The sequence below is a fragment of the Lissotriton vulgaris genome, chromosome 6 (genome assembly GCF_964263255.1).
Source record: "Lissotriton vulgaris chromosome 6, aLisVul1.2, whole genome shotgun sequence".
In the NCBI taxonomy this organism is placed as follows: domain Eukaryota; kingdom Metazoa; phylum Chordata; class Amphibia; order Caudata; family Salamandridae; genus Lissotriton; species Lissotriton vulgaris.
This window is the reverse complement of record NC_141694.1, coordinates 1,921,228,450-1,921,249,006: the sequence shown is the minus strand read 5'-3', so window position 1 is coordinate 1,921,249,006 and position 20,557 is coordinate 1,921,228,450. Positions and strand designations below refer to the sequence as shown.

General features: G+C 43.4%; 1 protein-coding gene across 1 annotated transcript; it reads right to left on the bottom strand.

The window, feature by feature from the left end:
* Positions 1-1,984: 1,984 nt before the first annotated feature.
* On the bottom strand, positions 1,985-8,804 carry LOC147709928 (uncharacterized). The gene is made up of 3 exons (XM_086926134.1): positions 8,711-8,804; positions 3,380-3,718; positions 1,985-3,041 (listed from the first exon to the last, which is right to left on the bottom strand). The coding sequence occupies exons 1-3, from the start codon at positions 8,802-8,804 to the stop codon at positions 2,152-2,154; spliced, it is 1,323 nt and encodes a 440-aa protein (XP_086782260.1). The 3' UTR covers positions 1,985-2,151.
* Between the last annotated feature and the right edge of the window lie 11,753 nt (positions 8,805-20,557).

Below are 20,557 nucleotides of genomic sequence, written 5' to 3'. Positions count from 1 at the left end.
GAAGAGGACGCAGCCTCGCCTGGTCACTAATGGGCCGAGTGCCCATGTCTAAAAGAAGTGGGAGAGTTGGTGTACTATAAGGGAGGCCCATGAGATCCTTGTGGAATTTATTCTCTGAGCGGGACAATTGATGCACATTCTGCACACCCCAGAGTTCTGCCCCATACAGTGCTGCACTGACACCTCTTGCCCTGTAAATGTCAAGTACCGGTGCAATGGGTTTAAGGGATGAGGCACGTTGTTCCTTAAGGAGGGCCCCCACCACCCTCTTATGGGTCAGCAGCATCTTTTGGTGGTGGCATTTCCAACTCATAGAGTCACAGAGACGAATACCAAGGTAATCGAACTCCTTGACCCTCTCGAGTGGAACTGATTCCAAGGTAGGTGGAATAACGGTCTTTTTCGGGGGGTTTAAGACCAGGAACTTACCCCCACATGCATCATTGTGTTTTGTATTCGCAAACGGTGCGAATCGGTAATTTTGACCGTTTGCGAATGCAAAATTCAATTCTGGGATGCATCATCAAAATTGCGAGAAATCGCATTTTAAGAATTCGCATATCGTTTGCGAATTCGCATATCATTCGCAAAGATAAGGAATCGCATTTTTGCATGGAAAAATGGCATGCATGAAAAAATGCTATTTGCGATTCTGTAAAAAATCGCAAATAGCATTACCTAAAATAAGAAGAGCTCAGACTTGGTGTTATTTTTTTCCTAACCAAAGTCTCATGTGATTTCCATCCCTCTTAGTATATAAGGCACACTCTGACCATTACATTTCCTTTCACCATGGCTGCAGTCATAGTCTTGGCACGCAGGCGGAGATTGAGAGCTGCATTGAGGCGCAGGGTAGTGAGTGAAAGGATATTTAGGGTGCGCATTAATTTATTTGGTCAGACTGAGGCAGAAATTTATGACAAGTACAGGTTAAATGTTGATTCCATACTGGAATTAATTGATGATTTGGATCCTATACTACAGAGGCCCACCCTAAGAACACAAGCCATTCCTACTCATGTCCAAGTACTTTGTTGCCTACATCTTCTGGCTTCTGGTTCATTTCAAGGTGTGATTGCCATTGCTGGGGGGGTGTCACAGAGTTCCCTTTCAAGGTTTTTCAGAAATTTTTTAAATGCTATGTTGTTGAGGATCAGGCATTACATAGTTTTTCCAAGTACTCAGCAGGAACTTTTACAGACAAAGTTGGACTTCTATAATATGGCTCATTTTCCTCATGTAATAGGCTGCATAGATGGTACTCATATTCCCATATGCCCACCTTCTCACAATGAGTACATTTTTAGGAATAGAAAATTGTATCATTCATTGAACATTCAAGCCATTTGTAATTCAAAAACCATAATCACAGACCTAGTTGCTAGTTTCCCTGGAAGTGCTCATGACTCCTACATATTTAAACAGAGTGCCATATTTACAAAGTTGGAAGCTGGACATTTTGGAGATGGATATTTACTGGGTAAGTGATCATTTTTTTTTTTTTAAACTGTACAGAGAAATGTTTTGACAGGTTTTCAAACCACTGAAATGTTGATAATGTTTCCATAGGTGACAGTGCTTATGGTGTGAGAACATTTATCTTGACTCCTTATCTGAATCCAACAACCCGCAAAGAGCAAAATTATAACCAAGCTCATATGTCTACCAGAAATGTGATAGAGAGGACATTTGGAATAATGAAATCCAGATTCAGAATACTTCATAAAACTGGAGGTGCATTGCAGTATCGGCCTGATGTTTGCTGTAAAATTGTTGCCACTTGTGCCATGCTGCACAATGTTGCCATGAAAAGAGGGCTTGGATTGGAATTTGAAGACAACATCCCAAATAACCACAATCAACCAAACCAACCCCAACCTAGAATCAATGGTCCTGATGCTGCAGAGGGAAGGAGAAGAAGAGCAGAGATAACTCAGCATTACTTTTAAATAAAGGTATGAGACAGGACAAACATGCATGTGCTGTAACTTAGGTATTTATTGTTTTTCAAATGAAAGTGAATGTGTGCTTCCATTCCAACGTATGTGGTATTTTGAAACAAAAATTTCATTTGAATAAAATCTTCAAATGTATTAATATTGTCAACCATTAACTGTTAAAATAAAGGTTCACAAAATATTCACATATGAATCACTTTTTCCTTGCTCTTACCCCCAATGCCTTAACCTTCACAGGGTTTGAATTTTTGTTTTTGCAGGTGTCTTTGGCTACATTTCTGACACTTCTTCTTTCTGAAGGTGGTTTGATATTTACATTTGCATTGTCTGAAGAAGATGCAGGGAATGCAGACACTGGTTGATAGATTGTACTTGGGCCTTGATGGTGGTCTGAAATGGGGCCTTGCATTGATTTCATGCCACATGCCAGCTCACCATAACATTTCATCATTTCCTTTTGGAAGCCAATTGTTGTTTCAATCAATTTAGAAGTATTACTGCACATTCTGTGCATGGCTCTTGTGCTTGACTGCGTACTCACAACTGCTCTTTGCAAAACTGCACCCTGGTCACCATGCATTGCTTGACTTAGTGTCTCTATTGCAGAGGTCATTCGTTCCATTTTGTCTGAAGAGACATTGACCATGTTGACAAGTGCAGAACTAATATTGTGCATGTCTTTGGCTATATTGGTGATTTTCCCCTTGATAACCCTTATGTCCTTGCCTTGCAGGCGCTGTACTTTTAATAACTTCCTCTCAAGGACACTGCCATTTACAAAGTCATCCATTGATTCATGAGTTTGTGAAGGAGCTCTGCGACGCCGGAAGAATTGTCGCAGTCTTTGACGCCTGCCTGGGACCCTTTGTGCAGGCTCTGCATTCAGTGTTGTATTTTGAACTGCAGTGTCCACATTTTCCTCTGCCTCAGATTCAGTGTCTACCAGTCGACGCAGTCTGCGTCTTTGATTTTGTGGTTCCACAGTGGGTGAAGGTGGTGGGTCAAAGTTATTTTCTGCCTCATTTAATAAGTCTTGTGTGAAAGACTCTGCAAATTGAATAAATTCTGCATCCAAATCAGCATCTAAAAATGAGACAGTGGGAGTAACCTGTTAGAAAAATATTCCCAATGCCTGTTTTTCTTTCACAGATTAACATATGACACTGCTATATTGAGGCATGGATGACAAATTATCGTGGAAGTGAATGTACCTATTGCTAACAGTGATCCTGTTGTCTGGACAGCAATAAAAGAATATTTGTGAGGAAAACTACATGTCCCATGATGCCATTCTTTCATCTTAAATTTACAATATTTATTATGCACTTTGGCAAAACATGTACTTTTGACATTTGTAACTTTACAGATCTAATCACAAGTCATGCACTCAATGACATTATCCTGTTTTTAAAAAAAATTACCTTGACTTGTTCCAGGCTGCTCTGAGGTGTCAATGTCATACACTCCAACAACTGCTTCAGTAGGTAAAGTCCCCTCTACTAGTTCATCCCAAGGGGTAGTTGGTATGTCTTTTGGTGTACCCCCACCAGTTTTCCTTCCAGATTTGATGCGTGTCGCAATCTTCTCCTTTGCTCTGCTGCGCAAATCGTACCATCTCTTCTGGAGATTACTGATGTCTCTGTGGGCGACACCTACAGCATTGACCTTTGCCTGTATTGTTAGCCAAATTTTTCTTTTCGTTGCCTCAGGTATTTTCAGTGAACTTTTTCCAAAAAGTTGGTCATGCTTAGCTGTGACTTCTTCAATTAGAACCTCAAGTTCTTTGTCACTAAATTTGACTTTCCTTTTCCTGGGCTGCTGCTGCTGTTGCTGCTGCTGCTGCTGCTGCTGCTGGGGCTCCAAAACCACATTGCTTGCCTCCATAATCTCAAGAGAAATCAGTAACCTGTCCAGCAGCTTCCACACACTCCCCAAACTGCCAAATTCAAGTTCGAAGTAGCCCACAGGTGTCTGTCATTAGTTTCAGAGGCAGCCACACTGCAATCACTTGAGTATTCATCATGTGCGTCTTTTCCTTATTTGCGAAGTCGCACAATGCGATTTCGCACATAAGGAATCGCATTTTCCTTGCGATTCGGTAAAAATTGCGATTTTTACCGAATCGCTAAAAAAATGCGAATTAATTGATGCATCCCATTTTGCGAATTCTTATTTGCGATTCCTTATTTTTCGCAAATAAGAATTCGCAAAATGACACAATGATGCATGTGGGGGTTAGTCTTCCCTGTATTTATAACTAGTCCCCTTGAATCACAAAAGGTCTTAAAACTAGTTAGGAGACTCTGCAGGCCTGCTGGGGTTTTAGAGATCAGGAGGGTATCATCTGCAAATAATAGGGTAGGTATTTTCCTGCCAGCCAGTGAGGGTGCGTCTGCTGGATGTTGTAGCAAATGCTCCACCACTCAGTTAACATACAATGAAAACAGAGTGGAGGCTAGCACACATCCCTGGCGGACACCTCTATTTACAGGAATTTGTGGTGTTTTTTGTCCCTGATTACCCCACCTGATCTGCGCAAAGTTATCTACATGTAACTTTATCAGCATGTTTAGTAAGTATGGGGGAATACCCAATGACACTCCAGAGTTGGTTACATGGGACCAGGTCAAAGGCAGTCCGAAGATCTATAATTGCAAGGTACAGACTGCCTTTACCCAGTACAACCACTTTCCAAAAAAGCATCATTAACCGGAATGATTGTTCAATAGTCCCTATGCCAGTTCTAAAGCCAGCCTGGAAGTCTGAGAGAATTTGCTTCTCCTCTACCCACTGCAAGACCCTTCCTAGAACCACTTTGCCTGCCACCTTCTGTGTGGAGTCCAAAAGGCTTATAGGGCGATAATTAGCAGGGTCGTCCCGACTCCATTTCTTGAAGATCGGGACGACCACTGCGCCCTTCCATGAGTCCGGAAGAGTCCCACAAGCCAAGCCAGCATTCAGTAGGGAAGCAATAAGTCTCCCCCGCTCATCTGGATTAACCCAGAGCAAATCCCCCGGAAGGCAATCAGGGCCCGCTGCCTTGTTAGGAACAAGGCACTTAACCGCCCCCACTACTTCCTTGGGTGTAAAGAGTAATTCCTCGTTGGGCTCTGTGCATTCTATCGGGGGCTGGTCGATCAGGGTTGCATCAGGACCCGCAGGCAGTGTATAAAGCTGGGAGAAGTGGTCAAACCACACTCCCCCTGCTCTATTGCATGTTATCAGCGAGTCCACGGGTTTGTACCTAGCTCTTAACAAGTCCCAAAATCCCTAAATCCCTTGGAATCCTTCCTTGAGCTAGCCACCTTCAGATCGTTCCAAAACTGGTGCTCATGCTCAACCCTTGCCTTAGATAGAACCCTTCTATAGTTTCTCCTAGCAAGGCTATCAGGTCTCCATCCTTGGCTTTCACCGCTTTAATTAGCTACCTTTTGGAAGCACGGCAGGCAAAAGAGAACCAACTCGCATTACCCATGGGTCCCCCTCTTGCATTGCCCCTGGTGCCTACAGAGCGGACCAAAAACAATTCACCTAGCGCGTTGGTGGTTTCGAAAAATAAGTTTAGGAGTCTAAACGCAACATAGTATTAGACATTATGGATTTTATTTCCAAGATCTTTCCCTCACTGGCAGCAATGGTGTTCCGTTTCAGACGCTTACCACAATTGGAAGGGCGTACTTCGTGCGTTGTTTTCCATACGTGTGAGGTTGGGGCTACGATCGCTCCAATGCAAAGAGGGGACAAGGTCAGGACTAGGGGGTTGTGGTCACTGTCAATAGATGATAAAACCACCATGTCTATCAAGTGAGCCCAGAGTCTATAAATCAAAAGAATGTAGTCAAGAGGAGTGGCCCACTCTATTAAATGTATGTGCCCCGGAGGAGTCTGACTTTGATCTACCATTATTTGCCCTAAGGCCATGTTCCAGACAAAGGGCATTAAGATCAATGGCTCTTTGGGTCCAGCTTCTAATGGGTGGTAAAGTAAGGGGGGTAATACCTCTCCTAACATCATCCTCCCTGGTGCCCAATATGTCCTCCCAAGCAAGGGGTTCAAATGTACAATTGAGATCCCCAGCCAGTATGACAAGGTAGTCAGCACCACAAGATCCGAGTCCCTCCTCAATGCCCGTAAGGGACAGCATAAATGTACCACCCCTTGACCCTCTGACATAGATGTTAAAGACTTCGAGCTTCCTCCCCCCACATGGCCCTCTAACTGAAATTCTCTGCAGGTCAGATGATTTGGTTACTATAGACCTGCTGTTAAACACAGGGAGACACTAGCCCAAATTAATAGGCCGCCAGACGGTCGGCCTTTCCCTCCAGGTGATTGTAACACGGGCACAAAGTAGGTAGTATAACCCACCTTGTGGCGTGGTTCCAAGCACCAAGTTTCCTGGAATAAGCAGATCCCGAAGGATTCAACAAATGAATTCCATTCAGGTATGTCAATATTCCGTGCAAGGCCCGCTATATTCCAACTGACCACCTTCAGGGCTACGCCACCAGCTCCTCCCATCCCCAACATAAGATCACTCGCGAGAGGGTCAAAAGTAGTGCTAGGAGCCTTATCAGTTCAGCTACATTGATAAAAATGGGCGTTGAGAGGAATCTTGTCAACTTCTTAGCCGATCTGCATTCGGACACAAGAGCTAATGTCCGATACACCCAAGATCTTAAAGTAACAGATGAATTTAGAATAAATAGGGGAGTACGACAAGGATGCATTTTGGCCCCATTCCTCTTTAATTTGTATATTAATGAATTGGAGGAATTTCCTTTAAACACTGAAGCAGACTACCCCTTTGTTGAGCGCAAGGGGGTTCCAGTGCTGCTTCATGCAGACAATGCTGTTCTTATATCCAGAACAGCAATCGGTCTTAAGAAATTATTAAATTCCTTTTATAAATTCATGGAGTCCCGCGGCCTAAGCATTAACAATTCCAAGTCCTATGTCATGAAAATAGGTAAGGGTACACAGAAAATGAATTACTTCAGTATTAATGGGGAGGAAATCCCTACTACTAACACCTTTTCATACCTTGGGGTCCTCTTAGATCACAAACTCTCCTGGGGCCCCGCAGTCTCCAAAAAGAAGGGCGAAGCAACACGGGTAAACGCGGCCATACTTGGCTTTGCAAAATAAATTGGGAACTGCCCAATGGCCGCTTTGCTCAAATTATATCAGGCAAAAAGTGTCGCTGTCGCCTGTTATGGAAGCGAGCTCTGGGGCTATTGCAAGACAAAGGACCTAGAGGTTACAGAAAATATTGTTTTGAAAAAAATACTGAGGTTGCCAAGGGGTATCGGGAACTTCTCTGTACACGAAGAGTTGGGGGTTCCCTACTTAAGTGATAGAATAGCAGTAAACCTGGTTCTATGTTGGATGAACTGTTGGCTCAACTCCGATATTCCGCTTACCCACGCTATTTTGAAAGAAGCCCTAACACTAGATGGGAGGTTTAAAGTTCCGTGGTTGAAGTACATAAAGGACTGTTTGACGGCAATTGGCCGACCTGATCTGTTTTTTGCTCCCAACTTGATTACAAAACCCGATGTTATCTTGGTAAAAAATGCCATATTATTATTAAGATGTACAGACCGAGAAGAGGTTGAGATACAGAAGGTCAGTGTCAGGAAACACTTACTACTTAAAACCTGCCTACGCATGGAACCTTATCTATCATGGCCTATGACTGGCTATGAACGCTTTCTTCTGACAAGGTTCCGTTTTGACCGATTTCATCTCCTATTGGCGGTCCCAAGTGGGGCTCAACGGGGTTAAGTGCTGCCAGCTTGTGGCTGCGACGGGAAGTCTCCTCAAGACTTGGCACACTTTCTTTTTATTTGTCCTTACTACACTATACCACGGAAACTATATTTTAAACCGTGTCTCAAAAAATTGCATTTTGCACAAATCAAACCTGCACTTTACTACCTTCAATTACTGAACTGTGACTGCACTTTATTTGTCTGTAACTTTTTAAAAAAAGCCATCTCCTTCAGGAAAAGTATGGATGGTTAATTATGCTGTGAATGTTTTAGGTACTTTTAATCAATATAGTAATTTATGTTTTTATTACATACTGAATATTGGTCATGCTTATATTGCCCGTTGCTCTCCTTTTTCTATCTTGTACTGTATGTTGTGTCTCTTATACGTTACATGAAATGAATTATCTGGACTGTTTTTAACTGTTTACTTATGTGATGTACTTTTATTATTGTAAAACCTACAATCGAATAAAGATTTTGAACTGAACTAGGAGCCTTATCCATGAGCAAAGATAGCGATTCGCCCCCGGGGACCTCCGAGGGGGGCCGGCCAAGCTCCCCCCCCCCCTCGGGATTAACGTCAATAGTGTGTTGGAACTACTACCAGGAGGACCTTCACTTGGGCTTACTGCATCTGGTGGCGGTGACACCGGAGGAATCGGCACAACTTGGGGCAAACTGCATGCTTCGTGCACCACCCTTTGTAAGGGATTGCTTATCGCGCCCTGTTCCACTGGTACTGCCAGGCCTATCTTATCACTAGTGAGCTTCGGGACTGGGTCAATATCTAAACAGCTGCTCGCTCCCCCCCCCGTACCCATTTCTGTGCTTACTGGTAGGTTACTTTTTCCTGGGTTACACCTAATCAGCATGGGTTCAGTGCCAAATGTAGAGGATATACCTTCGGAGCTAGTTAGACAAGCTATCATCAGGGTAAGTTAATCCACTTCTTCAAGGCAACTGAACCTATTGTACGTTGGTGCCCCATTCCACCAACTGCGGTTACCTTGCCAGGAATCTCCAGCCCCTCCCTGAACATAGTTTCTAGCCAGTGACCAATTCCCCCCATGATTGGGACGTGTCCGCGGAGGATAAATGGAAGTAAGTGATCTAACTTCAATGGACGAGTTCCCGCCATAGGTGTTCCATGAGCATATGTGGTGTACCGTGTTTGGATCTTCAAATGAGACGACAATACAATCGCCTGGAATAGATTTATATGAAGGGCCTATCCATGGCACCCTTCGCACCATTAAGATTTTACTTCTCAGGTGGTTGGGTAACGGCCTGTTTTCATCCAACCAGTGAGTTACCTTATTTCTCAGTGACCAAAAATGTTCCTGGTAATGGTTGCCAAGTTCGGGTACCCCTGTTAGCACTGCAACGTATGGCCTTGCATCTGGAGGAAGATCTTTAAAGCCCTCACGATGTTTCTCTATAATTTGAGTCCCCTGAGGGTTAGTTTGATGGGCCTTAGCTTCTTTCACCCTCGGGGCAGCGGTATCTTTCTGGGGTGGTATAGATTGTGCGGGCAATTGTTTAGGTTTATTAGTTTTAATTTCGTAAGCCTTTGAGCGAGGTTTGGGTATGGGTTTAACTAGAGGTAGTGTTGGAGGAATAACAATAGGTGCCGGTGTGATTTTATCTTCACTGGGTGAGCTATTTGATTTATTTTCCTCTATACTAAGGCTTGCTAGGGTTAAGATGCTCTTTTCTACCTCAAGCAGGTGATTTTCTATACGCGATAGTCTAATTTCTAGAGGGATTAGGAGTTTTTTTAGCATTTCCCAAACAATTTTCAGAAATTTCTCATCTCTTCCCTCTACCTCACATGCAGATACCCCACCATTCACAGCTCCTATTAGTGAGTCATGCTCCCCTTTTGTTACTGCCTCCTCCCGATGCTGCTGGCCTCCGCTCCCCACCCAGGAGGACCATTGTGGCGCAGGGCAGACACAGACCCCCAGGGCAGGTGGATGTGCTGTAGGAGGTGGATGCACTTCTCTCCTCTGGATCATTTTCATGCCACAACCATGAGTATCTAAGCTGCCAATCCCTCGGCGCACCCGTGGATTTGGTGCAAAAGCCAGGCATCCTCAGAGCAGCCTATCACCACCTTTTCCCTCCTAACACTCATGCACATGAACAAACAAGAGCAACACTTCCCTCCTTACAATCGTGTGCATACACTCATAAATCCATCAGCCTGTAGCTCCAGTCACACACACATCCCCTCCCTTCACACAGGCATGTCACTACTCTCCCCAGATGACTCGCACACATACACACACTTGCCACAGCCACACAAATGCATCTCATGAAGGTTTACCTGTCTGTCCCCTCATGAGCACTCTGTCACGTACACACTCAGGATTCTCTCACCTGTGCACACGCAATGCCACGCTCCATGTGTGCACACATATCCCGACAAGCACATGTGTGCAGCCACATACACACCCCATGCTATACACAGGCATTCCGGTCCCTACCTTCACTCCTCACCTGGCAGGGGCAGCAGTCCTCGCTGTCTTACAAGTTCACTATATACATGTACCTGCTGGAGTGTTGATGCGGTCAACGTTATGTTGGTAGCATTGTGAACAAACTTAATTTGCGCATCCTACAACATTTGCGGGCTGTGACGAACAAAGACTATACACCTGTTTTACTCTGGCATTGAACATATCCCAATAAAGATCATAGGAGGGGATTGAGAATCAGCCCTGAGACATGCCAAATCAAGATGGATAGTGAACTTGGGCACCGAGAATCTGTGGGGGCTGAATACGGACACTGAACTATATACCTTTTTGTAAGACTATTGGATGAAATGTTTCAGAGTATCTTTTATTGGATCATGAGCCTATACTAGCAGTGGTTTTGCAGATTTATGTATTTTAATTAACATTAACACCATGATCCGGCCTATGAAGTCATGTTATTAGACTATGGAAAGTATTTGATTTGTGTCCTAAGATTGCACAAGTCACTTTCTCTATTAAAGAGTACTGTTGTACGTTGCACTTTATTACTTTTGAGGGAAATTATACCTAGCACTATATATGCATAGATTTAATGTTAGGGAAAATGTTCTTGAAAAAATAAAATCAAGAATAATTGGTCTCCTCGGTATGTTTAAGCACCTTAGAGCTATGCACATGCACTTTATTCAGAATGTTTTATGATAGCATGAGTCACTTTATCAGCAGTTATTTGCACTTAGAAATAGATGTTCTTTCTGCAAATATGCGGAAGTATGATCAGAGAACCAACTGTTATATTTGCATTTGATAGGAAACATGCACAGTGCACTTGAATATGGGGCACATGTGTTCCTAGTAAATATTACTCATATAGGACCAAGAGTTTGGAAGAACATGTTATTTTGTTTAACTTTTACATTGAAATAAGTGATGAATATATAGATATCATTTATTGACCATTGAACATTGTAAACCCATTGCTATTTTGTGCAAAAAGTGACTAATATCTGCTCAATGTATAGCAGGTATACCCAGGTCACATATAGACAGTGGATACTTTATTCCCAAACTGTCCTACCCTAACTGTTAGGGTACACCTTTACTATAGGTGTGCGTATCAGTGATATTATTTATTTATTTATTTATTTGCGGGTTTGTATAGCACTTGATTCAACTCCCGGAGGAGTATCTCTGCGCTTTGGCAGCCACAACGATAAGATGTATAGAAGTTTAGCTAGATTGGATGATTAGAGTTGGAACAGATGGGTTTTAAGTTGTTTCCTAAATTGTAGGTGTTCTGAGCATTGTCTGAGGGCTCTAGGGAGACTGCTCCAAAGTATATAACTCTTGCATCAACAAATGACACAATAATTTGCACAATGTGCCATAAACTTTCCATTCAAATTTAGCACACTTCACCTGATAGTTCAACCTATAGAAACACCTCTGCTGTGGCATAATAATTGTTCCTCCCTGACTGTGTGTACTTTACAAGGATAGCATGTGCATTAATCATTGTTTATAATGCTACTGACACATACCCTATTAAATTGATTTGGTATAGGAATATGATGAATCTAAAAACAAAATTAGTGATTGTGTCCCCTTTACAACTGATACTGTTTTTTTAATTGGTGGTGGTAAAATGGGGTGTTTTCCCTTTAAATTGAAACTCTGCACCAAACCTTAATTTATAAAAAAAATAAGTGACAGTGCTCTCAGCAGGAGGTCGCTGCAGCTTTCACCACACATTGCCCCTGCCATGCTGCCAACGATAGTAACAACACAACCACTAACTATCGCACTCCTACAAGTGTGACAATTCAGACTATTTCAGGCAACCAAAGTTATAAGAATGGCTTGAGTGGCAGCTAATTTCCATATTTAATGTATACTGAACTAAGAAATACCTGTTGTTGGGGTAATCTATAAATTAGCCAGACAGCCACACCTTGTAGCAGAACCATCACAAGCGCCGGTGTTGACAAATATGTGCCTGTGCTGAGCACCGGAAACCGCTCGCTCAAATTAAGCACTGCTCTGCACTTTACTCAGTGACCCAGTAGAAGGCGCAAGCCAAAACACGTAGGTCATTTCTTTGTCTGCATGCGCCCCTGCACTTTGCTGGTTATGGCCCTGTGATGAATGGTGGCTGACTTAACTTTGAAACATAAATGAGTTAACCTCACACAAAGGATTTGTTGGTGTTGTTCTTCTGCTCGCCCTCGAGACGTGTGGAGTATTGGAGGGTAGCATGCATGAAGGTGTAAAGGATATATATATATATATATATTCACTGAAAAAACCATAGGTTATAGACCATATATAGTTAGGAATTCGCATTTACAAAACCTTATTTTACTCACACAAAACCATTGAAATTCCATATATAGTTAGTTGCACTAACTATATATCGCGCACCCGCAATCCACTGCTGATGATGTCACATATTACATCATTCATGACATGGTCAGTGACATCACTGATGACATCACTGATGACATCTCAAATGACATCACTGATGACATCTCAAATGACATCACTGATGACATCACTGATGACATCTCATTTGACAATACTGATCACATCACTGATGATATCATTCATGTGATAATTCGATGAACCTCTTCAGACTCTAATATACCCTTAGATACAATCAGTGTAAACAGACACTCACAGACTGTCACTCATCCATGGAGTTACTCACACACCTAGTCAGTCATGCAAAGAATCAATCACACCTCCATTTCCTCAACTATACAGTTATACAAACTTTACTTATTCAAACATATACTAACACCTATTTACTCTCTTATACAATCCCTGATACAAGTTCACAATGATCCATACAGCCACTCACACATTCACTGGCTCTTATGCACAGTTATTTATATATGTCAACTCTCACATGTACTGTGTTTTACATATGTACTTACTTTGACATGTAGCACTGAGATATCCATTCACTCACCAATACACTCATGCACACAGTCAACCACCCATACAGCTGTTTCCACATGCACTTTTGAAACCATACATCTAGTGAATCAACTGCTCACACATCTATGCACAGAGTCATACACCTCCCAGCCACCCACACACACACTCAGTCTCCCATACAAATACTTGGGCAACCAATCGATAACCCATATAGTTACTCATATAGCTACTTATCAACACATGCAACAGTTTACAGAACAACAGACATAATGATGCACAAATTAAGACAGTTTAGTCACTAACCCATGCACTCAGTGAGACACATTTAATCACTCACTCATACAGTCAGTCATGCACCTACTAAATCCTTCATCCAGACACTTATACATCCACTCATTATTCAATATGTAAGACATATTTTAACTTTACAGAAACATACAGTCACTGGATGTTGTCATCAGTGATGTCATCAGTGATGTCATTTGAGATGTCATCAGTGATGTCATCAGTGATGTCACTGACCATGTCATGAATGATGTAATATGTGACATCATCAGCAGTGGATTGCGGGTGCGCAATATATAGTTAGTGCAACTAACTATATATGGAATTTCAATGGTTTTGTGTGAGTAAAATAAGGTTTTGTAAATGCGAATTCCTAACTATGTATGGTCTATAACCTATGTTTTTTTCAGTGAATTTTCAAGGTTTTGTAAATGCTAATTCCTAACTAAATATGGTCTATAACCTATGTTTTTTTCTGTGAATTTTCAAGGTTTTGTAAATGCTAATTCCTAACTATATATGGTCTATAACCTATGGTTTTTTCAGTGAATATATATATATATACATACATATATAAACATATATCATCTGTATATCTATATAAATACAAACATAAATGCATGCATACATATACTTATATGCATACAGATGCATGGTATTTACATGAAAGTTGAAAAAACACTAATAAAAGCAAAGCTAAAAAGCCACCTCATTACAAACAGAATGGCTTTAACTTAAACGAGGGCGAGATCTATTGCATTTTCAATGCTTGTTTACTTTGGTTCTATCAAGAAGGCATTCGGATGTGTCACACATTTGCCATAAATTCTGAATGTTAGCACTCTAGTTGCACATTAGATCACTGTAGTAAAGCTACTGCTCACCAGGGACGTCTGCTGCTGGTATTCAAAGTGCATGTTTCAGTCTGCATGTCAGAATTTTTTTAATGAAATAGAAGAGGATTTGAGAAGTCACTCAAAATGATCCCTAATTTTTCTTTCTGAAGCACTAATCATACTTTCTATGGCAAAATTAACCCCCTCATGTTGTTCCTTTTTAAATTGAGTGTTTTCAGACTTACCACTTCATTCCAATCAAGATGGCTTCTGGTGTGCCATACTTTTGTCATAAGTAAGACTGTTAGCGCTCTAGTTGTTCTTTAGAACACTCTGGGACATTCTGTCATTGGGCTATACTTGGGGTACATCTGGGTGATATTTGGGCTACATTTAGGCTCTTTTGTCTCTGGTGGCCATCTTGGGAGACTGTATGTCAGAATTTTTTAATGAAATAGAAGAGGATTTGAAAAGTCACTCAAAATGTGCCCTAATTTTTCTTTCTGCAGCACTAATCATAATTCATATGGCAAAATATACCCCCTCATTTTGTTCCTTTTTAAATTAAATGTTTTAAGAGTTACCACTTTATTCCAATCAAGATGGCTTCAGGTGTGCCATACCCTTGTAATAAGTAGGACTGTTAGCGCTCTAGTTGTTCTTTAGAACACTCTGGGACATTCTGTCATTGGGCTATACTTAGGCTACATTTTGGGCTCTTTTGTCTCTGGTGGCCATTTTGGGAGACTGCATGTCAGAATTTTTTAATGAAATAGAAGAGGATTTGAAAAGTCACTCAAAATGTGCCCTAATTTTTCTTTCTGCAGCACTAATAATACCTTCTATTGCATAATATACCCCCTCATTTTGTTCCTTTTTAAATTAAATGTTTTAAGAGTTACCACTTTATTCCCATCACGATGGCTCCAGGTGTGCTATACCTTTGTAATACATAGGACTGTTAGCGCTCTAGTTGTTCTTTAGAACACTTTAGGAGGCTGCGGTAGAGCACAAAGGAATCAACTGACAGTCTCTGTCCTTGTTGGATGTACATGTTTTACTGAGAATGTCAGACTTCATTTTCACATCACTGAGAAAGATAATGTGAATTTACAGAAAATATGCTTTCTGTTTAGCTTATAGATCGCCTTCCAAACCACTGTAAGAAAATCATGAGATATTAGTTTTCTTTAAAACAATATTCATGATATCACAGCAGAAGGTTTTTTCACATGGTAAAATCACCTTAGAACCCACCACAATTCCTAAAACGAGTATGGTACCATCAACAAATGATTTATAATGTAACTAAAGTCCTAAAACCCTCTATTAACTACAATGCTTTTTAATGAGGTGCTATCATGTATATTGGTCCCAAGATGGCTGCCAACACTTCTTGGATGAAGTGCTGACAGCCAATCAGATCAGATGTGTGGTTAGGCTCCGCCCAGATATATATCTTTTTTTGAACCTAAATTACTCAAAATCCACTGGAGCACATATATTGAGACCTAGCAAAGGCACATCGGGCTAACAGTCCCTACAATTTTGCCAAGTTTTGTGCAAATCCATTCAGCCGTTCAAGCGAAAAGTGAGGCCAACCGCCCTATGGAAATTAACATGGGAAAAACGCGTTTTGGGACCCCCCTTTTTTCTCGGCCCCCCCTTGATCAAACCCCCCCAAATTGTCAGGGGCTGCTCAGAAACAAAATGTTCAATTTTCCTGAAAATTTCAGCCAATTCCGTCCTCAAACGCCAAAGTTATTAGACATAGAATTTTCAAAAATCCCATAGAGAAAAAACCTAACTATATATACCTACTGGAGACCGCCAGTAGGTAATATATATATATATATATATATATATATATATATATATATATATTTATATTTATATATATATATATATATATATATATATATATATATATATATATATATATATATATGCTTGCTTTCCACGGCTCTTTCACGGCGGAACCTCCCACAGTCTGGTGGCGCGTTTCCAACTGGCAGAGCCCCGCCAGTCAATCGCTTTTCCAAAATATCCAAGTTAAACGCGCACTCAGAAGTTAAGTGGTACACAGTGTCGCTTTATTGCTGTAACGTGTTTCGGAAGCCTCTACTCCCTTGCTCACACAGCAATCCATTAGCTTTCCACCAGTTACATACACACTATGTGATAGCCATAGAAACAGGACTGCACATTTCATTTTGGCTGACATCTTTGAGTGTACATGTTCCACAATGTTATTTTACACATGATGTCTCGTTTTACACAACCACTTAGTCCATTAAAGCAGTTAAGTACATTTCATTCTTTGTATCACATTTCATTCGCCACAGTGGCTGATTGTGCAATTACTGTTCCTAAACCCCTCTTCTTTCGCCTAGTGGCTTAATTAGGGTTTAATGTCTCTGGGAAAAGCTTATCTCTAAAAACATAAAGTGCCAAACGTGAACTAAAAGTGAAGAAAGTTTCTACTTAGTGAAGAAGTCTTCTACTCTATTCTCCCGTGAATCTTCTGGGTGACAGGCTCAATTTCTCGTGAAGTGCACGTGATCCCTAACGATATCATCTTGATTCTGCCTGTTAGAGTAAAACAGAGATTAAAATTACAATCTTGTTCCGATTCTCATTAAAAACATATATGTACACATTTCCAGCTTAGATTTTCTTTACCAACATTACTTCATTGTGACAAACATGCATTCATCAGTTTTTTCATTCTTCAGATACAGTATTCATAATTTCCACCTATATTTCTATGAATCGTATAGATGAACTACTAGTTCCTCATGGTCATTGTGCCCATTTGGTTGTCGCGTTTCTAATTCTAGAATCCATTTCGATTCTTTCTTTCTTAACTGCATCTCTCTGTTACCCCCTCTCTGGTTTTGCCTCACCTGTTCTATTGCAAAGTACGTTAACAAATTGCAATTCCATCTGTGATATTGGGAAAAATGTCTTGCGACTGGGTACTGAGGGTCCTGGTTTGTAATTGCCCTTAGATGTTGCATTACCCTATTCTTGGCCATTACTGTCGTGCTGCCCACATATCTTTTTTTACACGGACATTCAAGTACGTATACCACATGTGTTGAGCTACACGTTAGAAACTGAGTTATCTTTCTATTGGTCTTTCCATGAGGGATATCAAAGTCTTTTCTCATAGGGCTATACTTGCAGGCTTTACAATGCCCACATGGGAAGAAACCTGCAAGATTATGTTGGTTCCTATCCTTGTAGTCCATGATGTCTCCCTTCGTGAGTATATCCCTCAGACTGTGACTCTTTCTATAGGTGATGGCTGGTCTAGTGCTCAGTTCAGGGCCAATAACAGGATCACTTTTAAGGATGTTCCAATTTTTTGCAATTATTTTCCTTACTTTATGAGACCCCCTATTGTATGTTAGAATTACTCTGGTGGTCTCATTCCCTTGGTCTTCCTTCTCCTTTGTTATTAAGGTGCTTTCCCTTGTTACATTCTCCATTTTAGACAAGGCTCTGTCTAGGACCCACTTGGGGTAACCCCTTTCTTTGAATCTCTGTATCATATTTCCACTTTCTTGATTATACTCTTCTGTACTGGAACAATTTCTCCTTGCTCTTAGAAGTTCCCCGTAGGGGATACTCCATTTTAAGGTATCAGGGTGACTGCTAAGAGCATGGAGGACACTATTGCCTGCTGTTTCTTTCCTGAACAGTTTTGTTTTCAAACAATCATTTTCTGCTCTTACTTCTACATCTACCCTCAGAGGCACCCTGATCTACCGACCTCCTGGACCACGCACTCAATTCAGCGAGGACATCACCGACTTCGTCAGCCCGCACGCCCTCCCCTCCGCTGACTACATCCTCCTGGGGGACTTCAACTTCCACCTGGAGAACAACAACGACTGCAACACCAGCACCCTGCTCGACAACCTCGCCAACCTTGGACTCAAGCAGCTGGTGTCCACCCCCACTCACCTCGCCGGACACACACTTGACGCCATCTTCTCATCCAGCAAAGACATCGCCTTCAGCCACGCCACAGAACTCCACTGGACAGATCACAGATTCATCCACTTCACCTTCAGAAGAACGACAACCACCACCACCAGCAACAGGTTGCCCGAAGAAGCTGGAACAAGATCACAGCCGACCAGCTCGCCGCCTCCCTGAGCCAGCACCCTCCGGCCAGCTCAGCGAACCCCAGCCAGGCCGCCGACAACCTCACGAAGTGGATCAGCAACTGCGCGGACGAACTCGCCCCACTGAGGACCCCGCCCAGCAGACCCGGCAGTAAGAGAGCCCCATGGTTCACCGACGAACTCAAGAGCTCCATGAAGAACTGCCGAGCCCTCGAGAAAGCCTGGAGAAGGGAGCCCACGCCGGACAACAGGACCACCCTCAAGCTCGCCACCCGGAAACACCACCAACTGATCCGCAGCGCCAAGAAAACGGCCTTCAAAACCCGACTGGACAACAACGCACACAACTGCAAAGTGGCGGTGGGTGGAGGTCCAGCGGTCGTGGCGTGCGTCGGTTGAGTGCTGAAGCTGTCGTGTATGTCCGCGATCTTGTTGTGGAAGTAGGAAGCGAGGGAGTTGCAGAGGTCTTGCGAAGGGGTGATGTCGTTGTTTCCGGCGTTGGGGTTGGAGAGCTCTTTCACGATGTTGAAGAAAAATTAGGGCACATTTTGAGTGACTTTTCAAATCCTCTTCTATTTCATTAAAAAATTCTGACATGCAGTCTCCCAAATGGTCTACCAGAGACAAAAGAGCCCAAATGTAGCCCAAATATCACCCAGATGTACCCCAAGTATAGCCCAATGACAGAAGGCCAACACCGAAGACACCGTCCACACGATGAACTCCGTCCACTCCGGATCTCCAACCGACCCCTGCCCTCACCACGTCTTCAACAAAGCCGACGCTGTCATCGCACCCCACCTGCGGGACATCATCAACACCTCATTCGGCGCTCTACTGAAGAAACCTACAGCAGACCCCACCGAACTCAAGAATTACCGCCCCATCTCGCTACTCCCGTTTCCAGCCAAAGTCATCGAGAAGACCGTCAACAAACAGCTGGCCACCTTCCTCGAGACGAATGGATCCCTCGACCCATCGCAGTCCGGATTCCGTGCCAACCACAGCACCGAGACCGCCCTCATCGCCGCCACCGACGACATCCGAGCCCTGATGGACAACGGGGAAACAGCGTCCCTCATCCTCCTAGACCTCTCCGCGGCTTTCGACACGGTCTGCCACCGCACCCTAGTGCAGCACCTCAGCAACGTCGGAATCCAGCAGAAGGCGCTGGAATGGATCGTCTCCTTTCTCGACGGAAGAACACAAAGAGTCCGCCTACCACCATACAAGTCAGAGGCCACCAAAGTCATCTGCGGCGTCCCTCAAGGATCCTCACTGAGCCCGACTCTCTTCAACGTCTACATGAGCCCCCTCGCGGCCATCGCACGCCAACACAACCTCAACATAATCTCCTACGACGACGACACCCAGCTGATCCTCTCCCTGACCAACGACCCCGCCGCCGCCAGAACCAACCTGCACGAAGGGATGAGAGAGGTAGCCGAGTGGATGACGACGAGCCGCCTGAAGCTGAACACAGATAAGACGGAGGTCCTCATCCTGGGCTCCTCGCCCTCCGCCTGGGACGACTCCTGGTGGCCCCCCGCCCTGGGCACCGCACCCAAACCGACGGACCACACACGCAACCTGGGTTTCATCCTGGACTCCTCCCTCTCCATGACCAGGCAAGTCAACGCCGTCTCCTCGTCGTGCTTCAACATCCTGCGCATGCTTCGGAAGATCTTCTGGTGGATCCCCACAGAGACCAGGAAGACCGTCACCCAGGCCCTCGTCACCAGCCGACTGGACTACGGCAACGCACTCTACGCCGGAACCTCCGCCAAGATCCAGAAGAGACTCCAGCGCATCCAGAACGCCTCAGCCAGACTCATCCTCGACATCCCACGACACAGCCACATCTCCGGACACCTAAGAGACCTGCACTGGCTCCCAGTCAACAAGAGAATCACCTTCCGCCTCCTTACCCACACACACAAAGCTCTCCACAACCAAGGCCCGAGCTACCTCAACAACCGAATCAACTTCTACGCTCCCAAACGCCACCTCCGATCAGCCAGCCACGCCCTCGCCGCCGTCCCACGCATCCGCAGAGCCACTACAGGAGGAAGGTCCTTCTCCTACCTGGCCGCCAAGACCTGGAACTCCCTCCCGGCCGATCTGCGCCTGACCCAAGACCAC